The 21,515-nt window shown below is 39.3% G+C and overlaps 1 protein-coding gene across 4 annotated transcripts in view; it reads right to left on the reverse strand.

Moving 5' to 3' along the window:
• Nucleotides 1-11,230: 11,230 nt before the first annotated feature.
• ZFAT (zinc finger and AT-hook domain containing) overlaps nucleotides 11,231-21,515 on the reverse strand; it is a 90,681-nt gene continuing 80,396 nt past the window's right edge. For 3 of the 4 annotated variants that reach the window (XM_086741302.1, XM_086741304.1, XM_086741305.1), the window contains one exon: nucleotides 14,449-14,710. In XM_086741302.1, coding sequence (XP_086597428.1) covers nucleotides 14,456-14,710 — 255 coding nt within the window. In that variant the 3' untranslated portion in view covers nucleotides 14,449-14,455. Of the gene's footprint in view, nucleotides 12,118-14,448; nucleotides 14,711-21,515 lie in introns of those variants that run through there. The other variant, XM_086741303.1, reaches the window with a different exon arrangement.

Raw genomic sequence — 21,515 nt, forward strand, 5'->3', positions numbered from 1 at the left:
GTGATATTCAAAAACATCAGAGGGCATGCAAAGTACTCCTCACCTCTGATGGCTCTGGACGTCTAGCTCTGTGCAGTCTTCAAGATCATCATCCTATGAATTTCATTTTTAGGATTACTAAAAATTCATTTTTAATCAAAAAAAGGAATTGCATCCTTTTTAAAGTTGTAGCTACCTGTCACTAAAGAATGATACTGCTTTAACCTCTACTATTCCTATCCTAAAAATGACAAAAACGGATGGCAAGAATGACCCGGAGGGATGGTGACACTATCTGCAGTCAGCAGACAACCTCATTACAGACAGCTTTAGGACTTTTGTGTAACTGAGAGCAAGAGAGAGTTACACCTAGGGAGAAACGCTTTATTATTAGCTGTGCATTTCTGCTAGGATAATGTAGATGTTACTGGTGAAAGTTTTAAACTACCTCTTTCGCTCCACTGACTTCTTAGGCACTCACCCCCCCCTGCCTACCACACTGCAAAACCAAAAATCCTCGGAGGGCACTCAGCTCAAAACACGCTGCAGCGAGCTGGGATCTTCGCTGGCCGTTATCTGTGCGGAGAGCTGTTGGAACGCTGTGCTTTATGCAAGTAAAACCTGACCTTTAGACGCTGAGAAACCGGTGGTGCAGCTCTTCAGCAAGTCCTGAGCAGCTCTTCTGCATCTGTTTTTACAGCAGCTCCATCTCGTATTCCAGATATTGCCACCTGTGCGTCTGGAGCACAGCAATTACCGCCCAGCCCGCACCCCAACAGGCCGCGCGGCTGGATGCTCGCGTAGTGGCGATGAGTTCCCAAGCTCATTGGCACTGGAGAATCAGTTCTGTTGTTTGTGTGCTGATGCTTTATAATCTCTCCATGTGCATAGCTAATTTTGGTTTTAACCACACTAGGTGTTCCTCCCAGCCTCTAAAACCTCCTGAGAAACGATGCAGTCCCATTGGCTCTCATTTTCTTGATGCATGCTCCCAACACATGCAATTACTGCATGCGCAATTGCCAGCTTGTAGGCTCAATTATTAGTTTCTAAATCAGGTATTTACCTAGACTTCCTAAATCAGTGGGAGGGTGATTTAAACACAAATCCATGTCCCCTTGTGGTGTCAGCCCCAGTGAAATGGTTTGGGTTCGCAGTAAATCACACGATATCCAAGTTCAGTGCCTTCTGTTTTACAAGCAGGATCCATCACCTCAGAACAAGTGAAATCCTTTAATACACAAAATCCTTTTAAATTTCTGAGTCTGTGGATAAAGCAAACCGCCTTGAACAAAGGCTGAAAAATGGACCAACCTAAGCGTTCAGCATAACAAAGGAGCATCAAGAGATCTGAAAGCGGAGCAAAAGCCGCAAGGCATATTCTCCAGAATATGCAGCACAAGGGAACAAGCATGAATGTCCAATTCAGATGGATCTTGGCTCAACTGGGAAATATGCAATTAAATGACAATCTGGCTTTGCGCTGAGCTGTGATGTAGGGCATTCTGACACCTAGCGTAGAAACTTTATTGATGCCTCACAGCACTCGGTGCCCTGAAGTCTTTGTGAACCAACTTAAGCATAAAGTACAGATGCTAACCGCCAGTGAACTGGCTGTGAAAAGAGAGAAGAAAGTAAAAAAAAAAAAAGTCTACAGCTTAAGACAAAGCACTTTTATTGCTTTGAGGGATGAGCAGGGTGAAAGAAGTCCTGCTGGCTTACCTATAGAGTAGTATAAATACAGAATTTTGCTGCTAAACATATTTATATTGTTAAATCAAGACAGACATGCTGCTCTCTTGCAGCGCTCAAAATTGGACGTTTCAAGAACATCATTCAGATGTGGCTTTGCAAGCTGTGTTTGTGCTTGCCTTGGTGTTACACTCCCACCTTGGCACCTACTCACGCCTCCCACTAGAGGCTGGGCAGCAGCTGTATGACCAAACACACCCATGTTATGTATCTACAGATGTCCAATGCTACTCCCACCTACATTCCCATGCTGAGGATAATACTAAAAAAATGTAACTGCTTGAAAAACAGCACAACAACTGAAAGTATGCTGCCGTCATTCATCCAGTATCTGTCCTTTTCGTGCTTCCACTCCCCCTGCCATGGAAATATCAGTTATCAGAATTCAAGAAGCTCCAGGCTCTCACTTGTTCACAGAGCTGCCCACTATTACTCAAGCTCAACATGAGCCAGCAGCGTGTGCTTGCAGCCCAGAAAGCCAACTGCATCCTGGGTGCATCACAAGAAGTGTGGCCAGCAAGTTGAGGGAGGTGATTCTGCCCCTTTACTGCACTCTCGTGAGACCCCACCTGCAGTACTGCATCCAGCTCTGGAGCCCCCAGCATAAGAAGGACATGGACCTGTTGGAGCAAGTCCAGAGGAGGCCACAAAGATGACAAAAGGGCTGAGGCACCTCTCCTATGAGGACAGGCTGAGAGAGTTGGGGCTGTTCAGCCTGGAGAAGAGAAGGCACCAGGGAGACCTTATAGCAGCCTTTCAGTGTCAAAAGGGGGCCTACAGGAAAGACGGGGAGGGTCTTTTGACAAGGGCATGTAGTGATAGGACAAGGGGTAATGGCTTTAAACTGAAAGAGGGTAGGTTTAGATTAGACATAAGGAAGAAATTCTTTACTGTGCAACACAAGAAGTGTTGGTGTGGCACTGGAACGGGTTGCCCAGAGAAGTTGTGGATGTTCAGTCCCTGGAAGTGTTCAAGGCCAGGTTGGATGGGGCTTTGAGTGACCTGGTCTAGTGGAAGGTGTCCCTGCCCATGGTACGGGGGCTGGAGCTATATGATCTTTAAGGTCTCTTCCAACTCAAACCATTCTATGATTCTTTGGTTCTACACAACTACGTATGGCACTGTCTCCATGCTCCATTGCACAAAGACACTGCACTGTACAAAGACATCGCAGAGAGGAATGGAGGAATGTTAGCTAAGACTCCTGTTGGCTGTGAAAAAAGCTTTCATCCACTATAGGTTCCACATATGCTTCCCTCCACCTGCCTGTAGGCTTTTCTGCAACTTCCTTATGTTTTGTATCTCAAGAGGAGAGAGAACAGAAGGATACCTGTCTTCCCTTGGCTCTACAGCTACCTCCAATTCTAATTCTCCATTTACAGGCATGGAAAAACTGTATTTTAAGAACATGTTTTTATCTCACCTACTTAGAATAAAATCTTTGGGGCAAGAATTTTTGGTGTGATTTTACAGCACCTACAAGATGACCAACCAGTGAGTAAATTCTCCTGTAGCACAAGCTGACAGCAAAATAAATGGGCTTATATTAACTCCAGAATATCAGACACAGTAACATATTTCCATTTTATCAATTCTTGCCAGATCTGGTGTTGCACTTTGCTTCCTGCTGTAACAGTTTTCAAGGTGATAGTTAAAAAAAAACCCAAAAAAAAAAAAAAAAAAAAAACACCCCACCTCCAAACTTGCATCACAACAGCCACAAAAACTTTCCCAATGATCAACTAATGTTTTTCAACTACTTTAAGGATGACCTAAATTCAGGTTCCATGTGGCTGTTTGAAGTTATGGTGTTTCAGTGAAGACTGACATTCTACTTCATTCCCAATTTCACAGTGATTTTTTTACTTGCACTTTTTCTACCATATCTATCTCAGATTTTAACTCTTTAACTTGTCCAATTATCATTAGATGAAGGAAATACTTGGTTACTACCATTTGAACACGGGTTTGAACAAGCTACCTAGCATCAAACAAGCCTATACTCTATTTTTAAAACCCCAAGCCCATCCAGCTTTCAGTTCCCAGAAAGTATTTTCACTCTCAATGCTAGTAACAAAATAAATGCTATCAAGGCTAATCAAAAAGGGAACCATTTCCAAAAGAAATTGTAAAAACATCGACTAGCTCTGTAATCCACTGTAATATTTTGTCCTTCATTTCACTGCTAGCCCATAAAGCAGATTACAAATGAGGTAGCTGCTGTGGTTCCATTCCCATATCTCTGTTGTGTTCCTGTAAAATACACATACAGGGTATTTCATTTGGGTGCACGACACAAAATGAGCCCTTATTTCCCAGAAGATAACATCGCTTTAACTAAAGAAAAAGCCATAAAGCTTGTTCTATAAATTCCCATTAATTGTTTTATTCCATTCCAAAACACCAAAGACCTTTTGATCCCTTTTAATTTACCTAGGCTGATAAACTTATTTCCAGCTTTTCAGAAAAATGTACAGCATTTAAAAATCAGGCAGAGCTCTGTGCAATGTATTGACTGTAATTTCTCTCTTCATCCACTTTTAGCAACAGGATTGTAAAAAATATTTTTATAGGGAATGAAAAGGTCATTTATAGCACTGTCAGAGATGTTTATTTTGTGGTTCTGTATTTTACTGGCAACCACTACTCACTTCAAGTCTTGCACTGGACTTTTCATGAAGAGTAAGTGACACAAGAGTAAGAAAATATAAGTGACAATTTTGCTCTTATTTAACATCCCATCAATGCCCACCCCAGCAATTCCTTCAGAGCAAGCGCTGACAAGCATCCTTGCTAGGTGTGACTCTGAATATAAAACAGGTCTCTCATCATTTCATCCTCCTTTGCTGTTATTAAATGTGCAAAAATCCACGGTGTAAGAGAATCCTTTGAGATCAGCGGCCCTGTTCTTCCCACCAGGCTCAGTCCTAATGCCTGGCTGCATGTTACTCAGTGCGACAACACAGCAACTCAAGAGGAGCTTCTTCTATTTCAGGTACTGTCTTTCAAGCTAATAGTTCTCCCCAACAGTATGTTAATACTGTTCTTTGGCCTAATATTTCTTTTGCTCAATGACACCCCATCATTTCGTGTTTTTCTATGACACTAAGCCCCGTCTATTCTTCTCTGGTTCAATCCTTAAATATTGTTGATCACTGTACACATGGGCACTCGGCATCAATCTCTTGGTCAACTTACGTAAACCCCATTCAAGAGAGAGAGAGGGGAAAGGACAAAGAACATTTTCAGTAACACTTAGCTCCAACTTCTTCCTGCCTTGCGTTCTGAGGAGTTGTAGGCTGATATGGAGCCAGTTGAACTCAGCAGATTAAAAACCCACCGCCTTAAAAAAAAAAAAAAAACAAAAAAACACCCCAAAAGCCAAGCCAGTTACCCCAAGCTCTACTAAGTGTAGCCCCTTGAAGAAACTGCGGCCCTGGAGAGCCCAGGCGGGAGCAGGGTGTCCCTGCAGGGCTGCAGCCCGGGGAAGGGCCCGCGCTGGAGCAGGGAGAGGAGTGAGGAGGGAGCAGCGGCCCAGAGGGGCTGGGATGGACTGACCGCAGCCCCCAGCCCCACCCCTGCGCCCCTCGGGGAGAGGAGTGGGAGCGTGGGAGCAAAATGTGCATGTAAGAGAACGATTTTTATAAAACTAGGATGACTATTGCCATCCCTTTCCTTCATCCAAAGGGCTGACAATTTATTACGCACCTTAAATATCATTTAGAGAGCAGAGAGAAGAAAATAGGTAGCTGCACTAAAACAAGCAAGCAACTCCTGAAGTTTTCAGAGGAAGTCCCCTCCTGAACATGGTGCTACCAGAGCAGGAACGTGCTGCCTGGCTGGAGTCACTCGCCAACCAGATGCTGCTGCGGCTGCTGTAGTCTCTTTCTAGCATTCTTATGCTGAATTTTAGCTCCGCTACAGCTGAGGGCTGAGTCTGTAGCCCTTGACAAACATCTGTCATAATTGATGGCTTTTTATCAACAGGGCAAGCCATTCCTGTAAGCATCAACATGCTCTGTACTCTAAACCATTTTGCTGGTTAATCTGGGAAAAGGTGATTGGGTTGGTGATTGGCAACTCGTTCCGAGAAAGAAAAAGTCATTCTGGGATGGTAAATTCGCATTGCGATCTGCTTTGTACAGGATGGAAAGGAATTATGTTTACACATAAGCAGAGCATTTTCATCCATTAGTATTTACCAAGAAACACATGATGGCTTGCTTTCTCTGCCTCAATCATCTCGAAGACTGACAGAGAGGAACACAACAAACTTGAGCAGAACTTTCTGTTAGGAATATACAAGGGCTCTGGAATTTGCACTGTCCTTTGAAGTGTGTGGCACTGCTTTTAATCACTTAAAGCCCAATACAGGCAAGCTGAGAACAGGAACACATGAAAGACCACCTAACCAATTACCTGTACCTTGTGGAATTAGAGCAGAGATGAATATGATTCTACACATTTATGCCATAATATCCAGTTTGACACTCTCAGGATGTGCCAAAATACATCTCTGTGACTGAGTGAACATGGAAGTCTTCCAATATGGAAACTTGTCCTCATTTCAAGGAAGAAAAAAAGACAAATGGAGTAGTGCTGCTGTTGATGGAAGTGGCGTCTGCTAATGACAGGAAAGCTGGAAATGCAAATTGAGAAGCTGTCAAGCCATGTTCAGTACAACTCAGTAACCTCACTGCGATCAGATTACAAAAGGGAAAACATCTGCAGTTGGTAACATTATGAGCAAAGACTCTATTACTGCCATTGCCTAAAGAAACCATGTTTTTGCTAACGATGCAGTCTGCAAATGAACTCCTGTCTTTCCCCGATTTCAGATACAGCTCAAGCACACCTACAAAAAGCAGAAACTATAATGTGGTGTAAAAAAACCCCAAACAAACCACAAAACGAACTGTAACAATCCATATACAATGATTTTGTGTACAGCATCTGTTTCACTCAGCTCTGCTATGTGCACTCTGATCACAGTCATAATTATTTTCAGATCAAAAAAATTAAATAATAAAAATCAATACTCTTTCAATTCAATACTAGTTGAACAGTCCTCAGTTGGACCTCGCTGTTCTTACAGAAATACAACTGCACATTTAAGCAAGAGAAGAAAAGACAGGCTTGCAGTCTGTTAAGGTATAAGACTGGTTGACAATTCTACATCTATGAAAGATTAGGTGTGATTTTTGAAAAAAGTTCTCCCAACATCATCAGTTCTGGGTGAATTTTCACATCTCTGTTGACTTTACTGAAGCTTCTACAATCTGGAGCAGCTCATGGTAAGATTCCTCCATAGGCAGGCATGAAGAGTCCAAGCCAAAAATCAAGTCCTGATCCTACAGCTGAACACAGCTCCAAAAGGTTCCCTCACACACCAAAGTCTCTGCCCACTTGGAGCTTAAAACTTTTTTTGGAACATTTTAATATCTTGCAATATTATTTCTACCACTTTCTTCCTTTCTCTACTGTGCTAACAGTGCTTGCTTAGTCTTGACATGGGAGGTGAAGTGGTGGTGTGTATTTTGTTTCTAGTTTTGGTTTGGTTTGGCTTTTTAAAGTTTGCAAAGCACAAGTCCATGTTTTAAGTTTACTGGAATGTGAAAGCATTTTTCTTTTCCTTTACGAAGACCAAATGGATTAAGTGCCATATTCTATATGACAGTGCTAGGCTGCTGTGTGGACTCAGAACTTTATAACTTCAGAAGAAATTTATCAAAACATTTTGAAAATCTCAGACTTGCAGCAATGTCACTTCTGTAATCTTGTTTGAAAACATGCTATTAAAAGCATTAATTTCAGGTATACATACTCAAGGTGTGTAATTCCTTATTATGGTAGGACCAATTGGTCTAGCATTACCATCACTGCAGTACTCTTGTCTCTAGCTGTGATTTCATACAACCTCAAAATTTGAGGTAAAACAGCAAAGTAGAAGTACGCAGTTCCTTTCTCTTTTCATCCCATGTACTTTCCAGATAAGTGACACAGATCCAGTACAAAGCTTCTATTATTGCAGCTTCACAGAAGCTAAGATGTTACAAAAGCTGGTTAAAATCAGGAGTATCAAGAAATGGTGCTGGGATTGACAGGCACCACACTGGCCACAGAAATCAAACAACATCAGAAGGAAAGGCAGATCCCATCCTCTTCTCCACTCAGTAAAGAGAAACTACTCTCTGTGGATATAATAAATTAGAAAGGGATGTAAAAAATGTTGTGACCTCCATTCCCCATATCCTCTCTTCTGCCTTTTGCCCTGTGAGGTCCAAATCTTCCCCCTTGTGTACAGATGCTTATTGCATTCTGCGAGATAAGGACCTTCCAGAACTAGTGTTCCTACATAATTTCTATGAGATCTTTCCAAAGAAGTCATCAGCTCAAGCACTACAATATTACCTTCCATTAAATAAGACTCTGCTACCACTAATGTTATTTGAAGCTTCCTTCTTCCATGTCTTTAAACATCTTTTGCGCGATTCCAAGACCTATCTCCCCTTTGTGCTCAACATATTCCCAGAAACATCTGATGTCTTCTTAGCCATGCAGATCAGCTAGCCCATCGGTTGCTTGATTTATGCACCCATAAGCTTTTAAAGAGCAGTATTTCCCAAGTGTTAACCTAAAGCCAGGATACTCCTCAGGTGTCAAAGGAGAAAAAAACAGATCATATAGTGTTGTAAATGCCAACAAAAATTACTTGTGCATGGGAAGAATGTAATCTTCGGAAACAGGAGGCACTTGACTAAGTTAAAGCTACAATTGCTTGTCTCCTCCTGAACTGAAAGTCACCTAACCCTCAGAAAAGAGAAATTGGATAAAAAGAGTTGAATCTACATGGAAAACAATCTGTGCTATTTAGGTGATAACAGAAGCAGTGCTTGCCAAGCAGAAGATGTAATTCTTACCTTCCAAATCAAGACAAAAGACAACTGGAACAGCTGTGGCCTCTCAAAACAAGCGCCTGGTATAAACAAAGCTGTCTTTGTTTTCTTTATACTTCTGAAAAAAACACAAATCTTTGGATATTCACTTTGTAAATTACAATGGCTTACATTAAAGAGGAGGTACTTATCCCCAAATGGCATTACAGATGTCGCGTATTCTAGAAAGAATAAAATTAATTAATCATGGAGGCAAGAAATCAGTGCGCAGTGCTCAACACAGCTGAAGGTCTTTCCTGACTTACACCTCATGTTTCCAACCATTGCATTTCCAAGAAGAGTTGGGGAAAAAAAATGGAACTTAATAACGACTCGAATTGCAAAGTATTTTTAAAATTAAAAAAAAAATGGTTACAGAAAATTCACACAAATGTTTATGCTTTAGTATAGGAAAACTAATATATAGTGATATAACTTGTATACATTCACACCTTCATTTCTCCATTATAAAATTCATTAACATTTAGTAAAATGAACTGGACTTTCCTCCTTCAAATCAGCAGGAAGTACAGCACTTCTACTGATGTTTAAAGAAAAAAAAACAAACAAGTCAAGCCTTAAATTACAGTAGTTATGCATAGCCATGGTATATTGGCATGGTATATTGGAATTAAAATAAACAAAAAACCAAAATCAAAATCCTTCCTCCAAATACAGACACAGTTCTCATAAACTCAGTATGTCTATCTGGAAATAATTTGCTTAAGAATTCCTGAGTGATGCATAGGAAAACACTCTTCCATTTTTCCCCCCATCAATCAGGTAACAATACAATACATTGCTGAACTGATTCAGAAAGTTGTCGTGTTGAGAACGCAGCTGTTACTGTGTATGATCATCATGCTCTTCCAAATGTGGTTTTAAAAGCAAGCGGGCTGTGAATATTTCAATAAATTCTAAGAAAACCTTTTGAGACTGTTTTCTTCTCTTTTAGACAATAGAAAGCATTATTCTTGCGAATTAACACTGAATTTTAGCCAGTAATCACAAAATCAAAGTTTCTTATTGCAGATTTATCAAGTTGATACATTTTGTGCACCAGTTTCTATCAGGTTGCAAATGTTACCAAACACTTCATTGCTCATTCTAGTAAAGTTTACTGAACATGTAAGAAATGAACATTGACATTTGTGACCAGCTCCAGCCAGTTACCAAAAGGTCTCCATCCTACAAATGTAACATCTCCGGAGCTTCTTGTGCACCTTCAAGATTAAACCAGAGGAAATACAGCTACCCCCAACGTCGAACAATTGTCAGTTCTTTTCCATAAACAAATTTAAGTTCCGTACCACCACAGTTAAGGGAGAAGCTACCACTAAATGTACTGATTTTATATAGCACCGCAGCAGACTTAGAAGAGGAAGACAACTAACTCACTATGTTACATGAACTTAAGCCAAAAGCTTTTTTCCACTTTTCTACCCAGAATGTCCATAATTAAGTTCAATCACATAGAAAGCTCTGCCTAAACTTCATTATGCTGCTTTCTTGATTAGAGACTACTAACTGGAGCAATAATTTGTCAGAGCCAATGCAAACCAGTATTTTTTACTTAGCTGTGAAATGGAAGCCAACACTTAAGAAATTAGAGCATTAGAAGAAAACACGACAATTGTGTTATTAATCAATAATTTTTATAGCTCAAATTTAAAAATATTAAATCAGAAAGAATTCAAGATTCATGAAGAAAAATCTGGAACTATATACATGCATAATTAAGAATATTTAGTTTCTTGTCAATATTTACTTACGTTTTTTGTACAAGTTCTGTCACACTATCGTATTTACAAGAATATTTGTTTAAAACATACGAACATACCTCTTTTACAGCATTTACAAATAATTTAATTTTTTTTTCTTAAAAACAAAATATTATTTCATTGATTTGACAGATTTGGTTTCATCATATAGTACTGGACAGGTATTTATCCAGTGGGATGGAAAGAGTTATCATTATTTAATTATCTAAATAACAGTCATCCTACTGGTACCCATATATGGCTTTAAACACCTCCCAAACCCAAAAGATCATCTCACACGTACAAACTACAGTCCATCTGTGGTAAGTTTCTAATTAAAGTCTTGAGCCTTTGTTTGCCTTAGGTCCACAATTCGGCAAACACATTCTAAGCATGTACTCAGAAATAAGAAGCCCTTCTAATTGAAAGAAAAAATAACTCTGCTTCCAGTCAAGTCAAACACATATTAAGTACATATAAAATGGGATTGTCCTGGTTTCGGCAGGGATGGAGTTAGTTTTCTTCACAGTAACTGCTGTGTTTTGGATTTAGTATGGGATCTGGTGTGTGAAGAACGTTGATAATACACTGATGTTTTCAGTTGTTGCTAAAGAGATCAAGGACTTTTTCAGCTTCCCTGGTTTTGCTAACCTGCAGGTGCAGGAAGCTGAGATGGATACAGCCAGTACAGTTGATCCAAACTGGCCAAAGGAAGTGTTCCATACCATAGACGTCGTGCTCAGTGTATAAGGGGAGCTGGCCGGTGAACAACATTCTCACTCACTCTCTGCTTGGGTCGTTCCATTCCATGATCGCTGCTCAAGACGGGCTGTATCAGTCGTCAGATCAGCAGGTGGTGAGAAACTGTGCACCGTTTGTTTTGCATATTCCATTTTTATTGTTATTGTTGTTACTATTATCATTATCTATATATAGTCGTAGTGTTATTTCTTCCTTTGCTGTCCTAGTAAACTTTTTATCTCAGCCCATGAGTTCTCCCTTCTTTCCCCCGTTTCCCACCCTGGGGAGGGTGAGCAAGCGGCTCTGTAGTACTTAGTTGCTGATTGGGGTTAAACCACAACAGGGATGTACAGACTTCTCTAGACATTCTAGCTACCTTTACAGATGTTTTATTATTGTGGGATAACACAGTTTTGAATAGACAATATTTGTGGGGATTTACAGAAATTAAGTGAGAGATCTTCTAAGAAAGGGAAGAATATTTTTTTCCTCAAAATACGAACATTTTTTAGAAAAAAAAAAAAAAGTTGAGGACATTTTGTACATAAGTTACTGATACAATCCAACCAGTCAGATCACTATCTAATGACAAGGTCTCGCTTCACAAATTAACTGAAAATTTGTCAGCTTGCTTGCTTTTGGCTAGGAAAAAAACCCTCAAACTTTTGGCTTTGGCAAATCAAGTAGCCATCTCCTTTGAACACTGATCTCTAGAGCTCCTGCACCGATTGTTCCACGGTTTGCTCTTCCACAGGTTGCACAGCTTCCTGAACATAAACTATGAATTCTGAAGCCTCTCCACCCTGTGTGTAGACTGTCACTGTCTCAATTCCCTCCACTTCATCTGATGAGACTACCAGGTGATGCTGCTCAGACAGCTCCACCGAAGCCTGCTGCAGTGTCTCTTGAATCATCAAAGTGTGATTGGCTGATTGCTCCTCTTCTTTTACCTAAGGAGAAATTGAAGAGGTTATAGAAATTCCACCTTTCCAATAAGTAGCTGGTATTGTGATGATTAATGCAAATACCACACAGAAATTAGAAATCAGATAGTTTTGAAATAAAATGCCAGTTTTATAGAAAATTTGTTGTCAGCACTTTTGATTAATAACTGTACAGCTAGACAGAATACTGAAAGCCGTAACACAGCATCTCAGTTATATGCACAGAGAGCTGCAAAGTTCTAGGAACACAGGTCTTTGGAGACAGCTTTAATCTCTCAGCAGTTGTTCATTCAAAATGGTTCTTATTTAAATAAATCTGGAGTCAAACAATTCCTCTAGTAGCACTGAGAAGAGAATCAATCAAAAACCACATGAAAAAAAATCTACTGTACTCATTTCTTTTTATTTTTTTCTTCTAGTCAACTGATTGATCATAAGTGTAAAAAATTCATTAGAAATCTTAAAAGACTTTTATTAGAAAATGTGAAATGTAAATATTGCTGAAATAGGTTCCTAAGACTTACTGTTTGTGAGGCAGCAATTTTTACATTATTGAAAGGACAGTGACAGAAACAATTGAAAATAACAGAATTTTTACTGAACATTTTGCTTCTTGTCAGAAGCAAAAAAAAATCCCACAATTTGGTATTGAATTTCAAAGAGTTCAAACAATTATTAAAATCTAACACTTAACTAGAATTAAAGAACAAATCTTAATTCTTTGCCAGATCCATACAAAATTCCTATGCAAAGTACTCCAGGACAGTAAAAACACATCAAAAAACTGTAACTGTAAGTCATGTGGAGGAAATGCATTCTCTCAAGTGTGAGTGATAAAATAATGTACTTCTGAGGAGAGAAGGGAATAGCAATTTTTTTGTATGCAAGAGATATGCAAAGGCATTTGTTAGACGTTTTCAGTACAATACCACTCCCTGTGTTCATTGAAGAGAGATGTTTTATTTGCTGGATCATAAATGCCAACCACCTGCAAATGCAACATGGAGTTAATCAAATCGTCTCTTCCTTCTCTTTTCCTGAAAATAAGTTTTTTTTTGTTAAGGCCTATTTCTCTTTCATTTAGGCTTATGAAATGTTTTATGAAGTAAGCTTCCAAAGATAAATCATGTTTATTTCTCACTGTAAGAAAACAGCTGATTGAATTTGTAGGTCACATTCTCTACAGCAAATACTTTTTGCATATCATCAAGTGCATCTGTAAATGGTCCACTTACACAAGCAACAGGGAACGGAGACAGAATTGCTGGCTCTCCTGCATCTCATGATGGAAAGCAAAAGTCCATAGTACTTCCAATAACCATACAAAGAGTAGTAAGAAGAGAACAAAGGACTGATAGATATCAATCTACCGGATCTCAGTGTACTCTTCTATCTCAGAGCAGTACACGGTGTGCTCTTCGTAGCACTGAACTCGTAAGCGATTTTTAAAAGGTCAAACATGGTAGATTCCACAAAGTGTGGAATCTAAATTATGCAAATTAGAAAGGGGCTATTTTTTTAATTAGAAGCTGATTCAAAAGTTCTTCTCCAATTCTCATTTATACAACATTGTTTTGTAAACAGCATATGAGAACAATCAAGTTCAAGAAAATATAATTAAGATCAGTATTGTTGCTTAAGAGGGGAGCGAGAAGAGAAGGGAAGAAATACAGTGAAGCTTCCAAGCATGTGTTTGACTCCTTAGCATAGAGAAAAAGAAGTTCTACATGTTTGTGCTCCTCATGTTCTTTTCTAATTTGATTTTTTTCCCCTAAGCAATGGTTTCCATTGTTGTATATTGACTTTTCTTTTAACTTTACTCCGTGTTTAAAATATCTGTCAGACCATGAAGATTTCAGAGACGCACAAACCCCTTAGGACTTCATATCACTTTGAACTTTCACTCAATTTATCAGGCTATACAAAGCTTTTTCTTGAACAAGTATGTTCAGGTGTTAAATTATTCAGAGGTCCCACAGTCAGCATGCTTGTGATATACTGATATGGATTTTATCTGGTGAAAGATTTATCTTCTAAAGAGAATCTTGCTGTTGTCATTGACCTTAATGCCACAGCACAATCGTACCTACTGATGCCAACTCTGGCTTTGTTGCACAGGATTGAGATTATAGGGATAAAACTGAAGAATGGGCTGAAGTCCTTTCCACGTTCTGTTTCTTTTACCAAGCATATCTGAACATTTTAACGGAAAGTTACTTTAAATAGCTCCTGCTGAAGTTTAAGCTCAACATCCTACACAAGTGGGTGATGCTGGATGCTCACCTGGACAGAATAAAAGATGCCACCACTTATAATTTTGGGGATACTTTGAGTATCCCCAAAATTACCTTTTACTCATGGAAGCTAAATAATGAAATAAGCATAGCACTGTTAACTTTCTTCTCCTGTTCTTCCTCATGCACCTCTTTTTTTTTTTTTTTAAAGAAACCCTCAGTCCTGCTGAAAGCAATTCAGACACAGGAGTCCCTTTTCGTAACTGTGTCCTCCTCTTTTCTGCGGCTACCTGCTCCTGTGGCAGCTCCTGTGCAAAATGGAAGGATCCACACCAGATGTGCTCACAGAGATCACAGTAAGTAGGCTGCAAATAAAAATGTCAGGTAATTAAAATCTCACAGGTCATAGAATCATAGAATAGTATGGGCTGGAAAGGACCTTTAAAGGACATCTAGTCCAACACCCCTGCAAGGAGCAGGGACATCTTCAAACAGATAATTATAAATTACAGACTAGGTCATTATGAATCAGTTCACAATTACAGCCCTTGACACTAGAGATCCTGTACTGCTTCTGGCTGGGATGGAGTTAATTTTCTCCATAGCAGCAAGTACAGGGCCATGTTTTGAATTTGTGCTGGGAACACAGGGATGTTCTAGTTACTGCTGAGCAGTGCTTACATGGAGTCAAGGCCTTTTCTGCTTCTCACACTGCCCAGGACAGCTGATCCCTGATGACCAAAGGGAAATTTCATACCATATGACGTCATGCTCAGCCATATAAGCTGGGGGAAGAAGAAAAAGGGGAGGACATTCAGAGTTATGGCATTTGTCTTCCCAAGTAACTGTTACGCATTATGGAGTCCTGCTTTCCTGGAGATGGCTGAACATCTGCTGATGGGAAGTAGTGAACTAATTCTTTACTTTGCTTTGCTTGCACCCGGCTTTTGCTCTACCTACTAAACCGTCTTTATCTCAATCAAGGGGTTTCCTCACTTTTACTCTTCCAGTTCTCTCCCTCATCCCACTGAGGGGGAGTGAGTAAGCAGCTGTGTGGTGCTTAGTTGCTGGCTAGGGTTAAACCACGTCAGATCCTCAAATAAATATATAAATAGGGGTGTCTAAAATTTGACCCTTTAATTATGTAATACACACTGACTTCTCCTGTGTTAGTGCGCTATACGTAACCCTCTGACAACGTGCCTCAGGCCAGAAAAATTACACTACATTTGCTAGGAGCTGCAAGAATGCACAACACAGCCTGTGAAGGATCTTGTACAGTCTCACTTTAGTCACTCTAAACCAAAACTCATAAATAATTTTAAATATAGTTTTGTGAGTATACATAAATAATGAAGAAAAGAAAATAAAGCATAGTTGACACAAAAATGAAATGAAACCAGAATCTCATTCTGTTCAATAGCAGCAATCTAATACTTATTCAGTTTAATATACTTCTGAAATGAAAATGGCCAATAAAGAAAGTTAATTTAACCTCCCTGCCTGACTTTATCGACGTGGTTTTATTACCCTTGTCATGCAGGGTAAAGAAGACTAATGCCCTGATTTCTGGTGTTTCTAGCTTCCAGTATCTTTTTTTGGACAGCTATCTGTAATCCTTTTAGTTTGACAAATCACCACATTATTTTGGATATTTACATTTCAAATCAGTTCAATGTTTACATGCTCCTGTTTGGTTCCTATTAGAATGTTCCACAGGGAATAATCTCAAAACGTTAATTTACATCTCTCAAATTGATGAAACAGTGCGACAGATGCCATCAGAATGAATGAAGTCAGTACACTCAATTATTTTTATTGGCATCTGAAATCTTTTGAAGAGTAGCATCCAAGACCTCTCTTCTGTTTGAGAGCCAGCTGAAAAGCATCTGGCTACTTATCCTTTGTTAAAGAATGACAGCAAGAAGGTGAAGGCACACACAGCTGGCATATTAAACCAATTCAGTACCTACATAAATATTCTTTACTGGCTAAATGTGTCTCTCAAGAAAGCCAACAGGACTTTTGCCCTCTTCCTAAGAGGCTCAACATTTCTAAATTATAAAAGTTCTTAATTTACATACTGGAGGACCATTCAAATACAGGTAAGTGACATTAAAAAAAAATTCGTATCTCTTAGAGGAATCTTTTCCTCTCAAAGCAAGCAAGCCTTTTCTCCTTTGAGATAAATTAAATCAAGGCATTAAGAAAAATATACTTATTCCCTGAAAGGAAGAAAAAAGAAAATCTTTGTTGTAAACTGCTGAAGTTGCTTCCTTGTGCTAGAGCTCATAATGAGAAATAATGATTATCTTCAATTTTCTTTGAAGTCAGGAGGAGTTGCAGATCCAGAGCGTTTAAAACAGTTGTGCTGGGTTTGACCCAAAATCCACTACAGAATTCATGCCTTGATTTCAGATTGAAAACTGCCTTTCAGTTTACCATGAAAAGAAAAGTTAACCACAGAGATCTTGCAATATTTCTAAACCTTACACTAAGTTACAGATGCTCCTATTTTTTTTTTATATTGTAAGACATCACAGTAAGAAAATATACAAAACATGTTTAATATCTTTGTTGGCAACATGGACAGTAGGATAGAGTGCACCCTCAGCAAGTTTACCCACGACACCAAGCTGTGTGGTGCCATTGACGCGCTGGAGGGAAGGGATGCCATCCAGAGGAACCTTGACAGGCTGGAGAGGTGGGCCCATGCAAACCTCATGAAGTTCAACCAGGCCAAGTGCAAGTGTTCAAGGTCTCACACACGGGTCAGAGCAATACACGGTACAAATACAGGCTTGATGGAGAATGGACTGACAGCACTCCTGAGGAGAAGGATTTGGGGCTGTTGGTTGATGAAAAGCTCAACATGGGCCAGCAATGTGCACTTGCAGCCCAGAAAGCAACCACATTGTGGGCTGCATCAAAAGAAGCGTGGCCAGTAGGTCGAGGGGGGGGATTCTGCCCCTTTACTGCACTCTCATGAGACCCCACCTGCAGTACTGCGTCCAGCTCTGGAGCCCCCAACCTAAGAAAGACATGGACCTGTTGGAGCAAGTCCAGAGGAGGGCCACGAGGATGACCAGAGGGCTGGAGCACCTCTCCTATGAGGACAGGCTGAGAGAGTTGGGGCTGTTCAGCCTGGAGAAGAGAAGGCTCCAGGGAGACCTTATAGCGGTCTTCCAGTACCTAAAGGGGGCCTACAAGAAAGCCGGAGAAGGACTTTTGATAAGGGCATGTAGTGATAGGACGAGGGGTAATGTCTTTAAACTAAAAGAGGGCAGGTTTAGATTAGACATAAGGAAGAAATTCTTTACTGTGAGAGTGGTGGAACACTGGAACAGGTTGCCCAGAGAAGTTCTGGATGCCCCATCCCTGGAAGTGTTCAAGGCCAGGTTGGATGGGGCCTTGAGTGTCTTGGTCTAGTGAAAGGTGTCCTTAGAGTTGGAACAAGATGATCTTTAAGGTCCCTTCTAACCCAAACCATTCTATGATTCTCTGCAGAAAGAATTAAAAGGAAAAGTGAATATAAGCATTCTAGACGATAGAGAGCACTTGGATATGTGATGTGCTCTCTTACGTGCCTACAGGACTGTCTCTACCATTTTGTTCAGTTCCATTTGAATAAGTTGAACTCTCTTGGTTGTAGTTTATAGATATATTGTATGAAAAACACACAGACACACATAGAAAAACACTGTAATTTGGTCATATGAACCTCTATAATGACTTACAAAAGAATCTGGTGCACAATAGTTTCAGAATAATAAGGGACTTCAATATACAAGAGCTGCTTTGCATAAATTAAAAAATGTAAGGTGGCAAGCAAATCTTTATATTGGTGGTGTAGATTTTTGTAGTTTCAGCGACTGGCTGGTTGAATATATCCTGACAGAATGTGACTGGCTACTTCACTCAACTGACAAAATTCTGTATCACCAGATTTCCTTCTCAGGAAGTATGGTAAGAATGCTGCCATTTGAAGAGTTCTAACAGGACAGTAACCTTGATATGAGATTTTATCTGTATGCTACACAGATTACCAGAGCTCCACAGTAGATTACATAGATGACAAGAACTCCACAGAGGTTGAGAAAACAGGGCCATCTGCCCTGGTTAAAATATTCCTTTGTAGGTAACATCAAGTTAAACATCAAATTGCTACATGTCATAAAAGAACAGCAGTCTTGACAATCAACCTATATAAAATGCCATGTATTGGCAAATTTCCTAGATGAACAGTGCACAAGCATCATGAAGGTACAAATTAGAGTCAGACTGAAATATAAGGCATGCCACTGAAGTACAATGTATAGTAGCCTTTGACGTGACTGCCAAATATCTAATATTATTAGATACTTATTTTTGAAGATGTGTTACACTACAAAAGTCTTTCTGTGATCGGCTTCAAGCTGATGTGTAGTCTTTGCTGTATTGCTACCTCTACTTTCTTCAAAGTGATAGTCACCACGGTAGGATTTAACTGGAGTCTGAAGAGATGACAGAATAAAAGGATTAAAGGATTTAAAACAAAAGGTAAAATGCATGGAAATCCAGTGTTTTCTTTAGCTTGATAAAGATCTGTTTAGTTAGTGAAACAGCTGATATTCTTTAGAGCAAATTTTGTAGAAGTCAAGGTTGAAAATAGGTTACTGTGCTTTTCAGGAATAGACTTAACCCTACACTCCAGGCTACAGAGGTAATAAGTACTTCAGTCCTGTCTCTTATTTCTGAATGGGAGAAAAAAAAAAAAGAATTTGGCAGCCAATTGCTGTTCTTTATTGTTAATATTAGTGTAGTGCTTTGGACCAGGACCTGGATTGCATCAGGTATGCTACATGCAAAAAGTATTTAATGCCTCAAAGCCCTTGTAATTTCAATATAAAACAAGAGACCGTAAGCAGACTCAGAAAAAGGAAGGTGGGAAAGTACAAGATAAATGAGACAGTGGTCATTTTGTGTGACAGGCATTAGTATCAATATACCAATAGCCTAACCAGAGATAATTACTGTCATAATATTTTTGAAGAGTAATTCAGAGAGGACAATGAGGTATAAATTGCTCTTCATTAAAAATCCACATAACTAAGCATAATATGGAAGAAGGCATTAAGAAACTTGTTTGAAAAAAGTAATGAGCAATTAAATCTTCATGGACTGAAAAAAGGTAGGAGTCAAAATCTTTACAGTTAATGAGAAATGGGACACTAAGTCAGAAAGCAGTTAAAAATCTTGGAAATGAAACCAAGGTTTTGTTTGATGTGGCAAAAAAGGACCAGCAAGTGAACAGAGTAAGAGAGGGTGATGGCGTAGAGAAAGGCATAGAGAAAAGTAATCTTTGAATTTTTCTGAAAGAATACAAAAGAGGCAAAATAGAATCTGCGAATGTCAGAAAAAAGATCATCAGAGTTAACTGTAGCATAAAATAATGATAGCTTGGACAAGCATTTTAGCTAATTGGTTGAAATAAGAGATCATATAAAAATCATCATGCACAACAAATCAGCAGCATTTAGCTAATCCCTTGCATGCAAGGCCCAAGAATCCTACCTGAAGAGGACATCAGCCTTCTGGCTTGAATAACAAGACTTACATCCAATTGGGTTGAAAAAGAAAGTGGACTAAAGATGAACAGTTGTGCAGAAAGACTGCTATAATCATCTAGTGATTAATAATAATGCTTAGTGATGAATACAATCACCCATTTTCAGAGGGAGCTTGAAGTGATGGCTCTAGAGCAACAGGAAGACTTTGGAGAACAGATGCAATCTTGGGTCAGGAGAAGATTGTCTAGAGTGGCAACGTAATTTTGCAAAATGTCAACCCTGAAACAAAGATCATGCAAGTCAGATGTCTGTGTATTACTTAGCATGTGAAGCCCTGGATTTTTGACTAAAGCTTTTACATACTGAAATGCTACAAGCAAGGTAGCATAAAAATGTCTGTTTGCAGTGCTCACTCAGATATATTGTTCAGAAAAATTAGAAATTAAGGAAAAGAATGGGCAGCTGACATAGTGAACAGGACCACAGGTGTAGGTTAGTTGTTTTTTAGGGGAGCTGGTTTTGTGTTGTTAGAGAGAACAAAGACTACCGCTCTGCGCTCTAGCAGTTTTCTGTATATGAGGTAGGCAGGATTTGCTCTGAAGGAAGAGGATCTCAGTGGCTTGTTCATACAGGAAAAATAATACTGAGAACAAGATTTAAAGCTTTACACAACCATCTGCTGATGAGTTTCTGACACCAGGACAATAATCTTTGGTCCAGTGTGACACATAAAACATACTACAGGCCTAAACATGGCAAATTAGGAGCACATTTGTCTATCAGTATCTAAATAAAAAAGGTCCAAAAACCAGGTAACATGCAACTGAATTTAACTGGTTACTATTGTATATTGATTTACAACTTTAGTTGAGACTAGGAATCCAAAAATCTACTGCTTTGTTTCAGTAATTTGAGGCAAAAAGAAAAATTCAAAATTGGACAAAGAACCGTACATAGTTTCTACTTCTTGTTTCAAAGAGATTTGGTACAAGTAATGCACTGCATTTACAGGAAATAAATGAAGTAAAACAGAAAGTATATTGCTACCATTACATATTCCTGCTAACAAGCACTGGAAATGTAGAGCAGCAACTGTAACGAAAACTAGAGCTGATGGACACAGACCAAGAAGCAGTAATTCTTGCGATGTTCCAGTAAATGCAGTGAGGGATTCAGAAAATAAGTATTCAAGGATGTTGATATTGTGAAACCAAGAAAATGCACTTTAAATCTTGTCTCACTAGAGAATAACTTACAGACACCAGACACTGAAAGAGTCTCCTCTGCAGAAAAAAAAAGTAACAGGAATGCTAATTTCTGAGGGAAACATTTCTTCACAAGAAACCCACTATTTAAATCAAACAAATGCTTAACTTGGAAGAAACTACTTCTTCAGGATCAATTAATATCTGTATTTGAAGTATATGCTAACTGAAGGAAGTAACTATACATCAAGGTAGCTTGTAGTTGAACTCTCTCTCTCTTTCCCAGTTTACATACAGATAGAAGTTTTTAAACACAGACCTGCAGGCACTGCAAATCAAGGGTGGCTGTGATACTAGCATGACTGCTTATCCTCCAATTCTGCCTTTATGTTCAGCAAATGAGCTAGGAAAATAGT

This window comes from Chlamydotis macqueenii, chromosome 2, assembly GCF_036417535.1.
Source record: "Chlamydotis macqueenii isolate bChlMac1 chromosome 2, bChlMac1.mat, whole genome shotgun sequence".
Taxonomy (NCBI): domain Eukaryota; kingdom Metazoa; phylum Chordata; class Aves; order Otidiformes; family Otididae; genus Chlamydotis; species Chlamydotis macqueenii.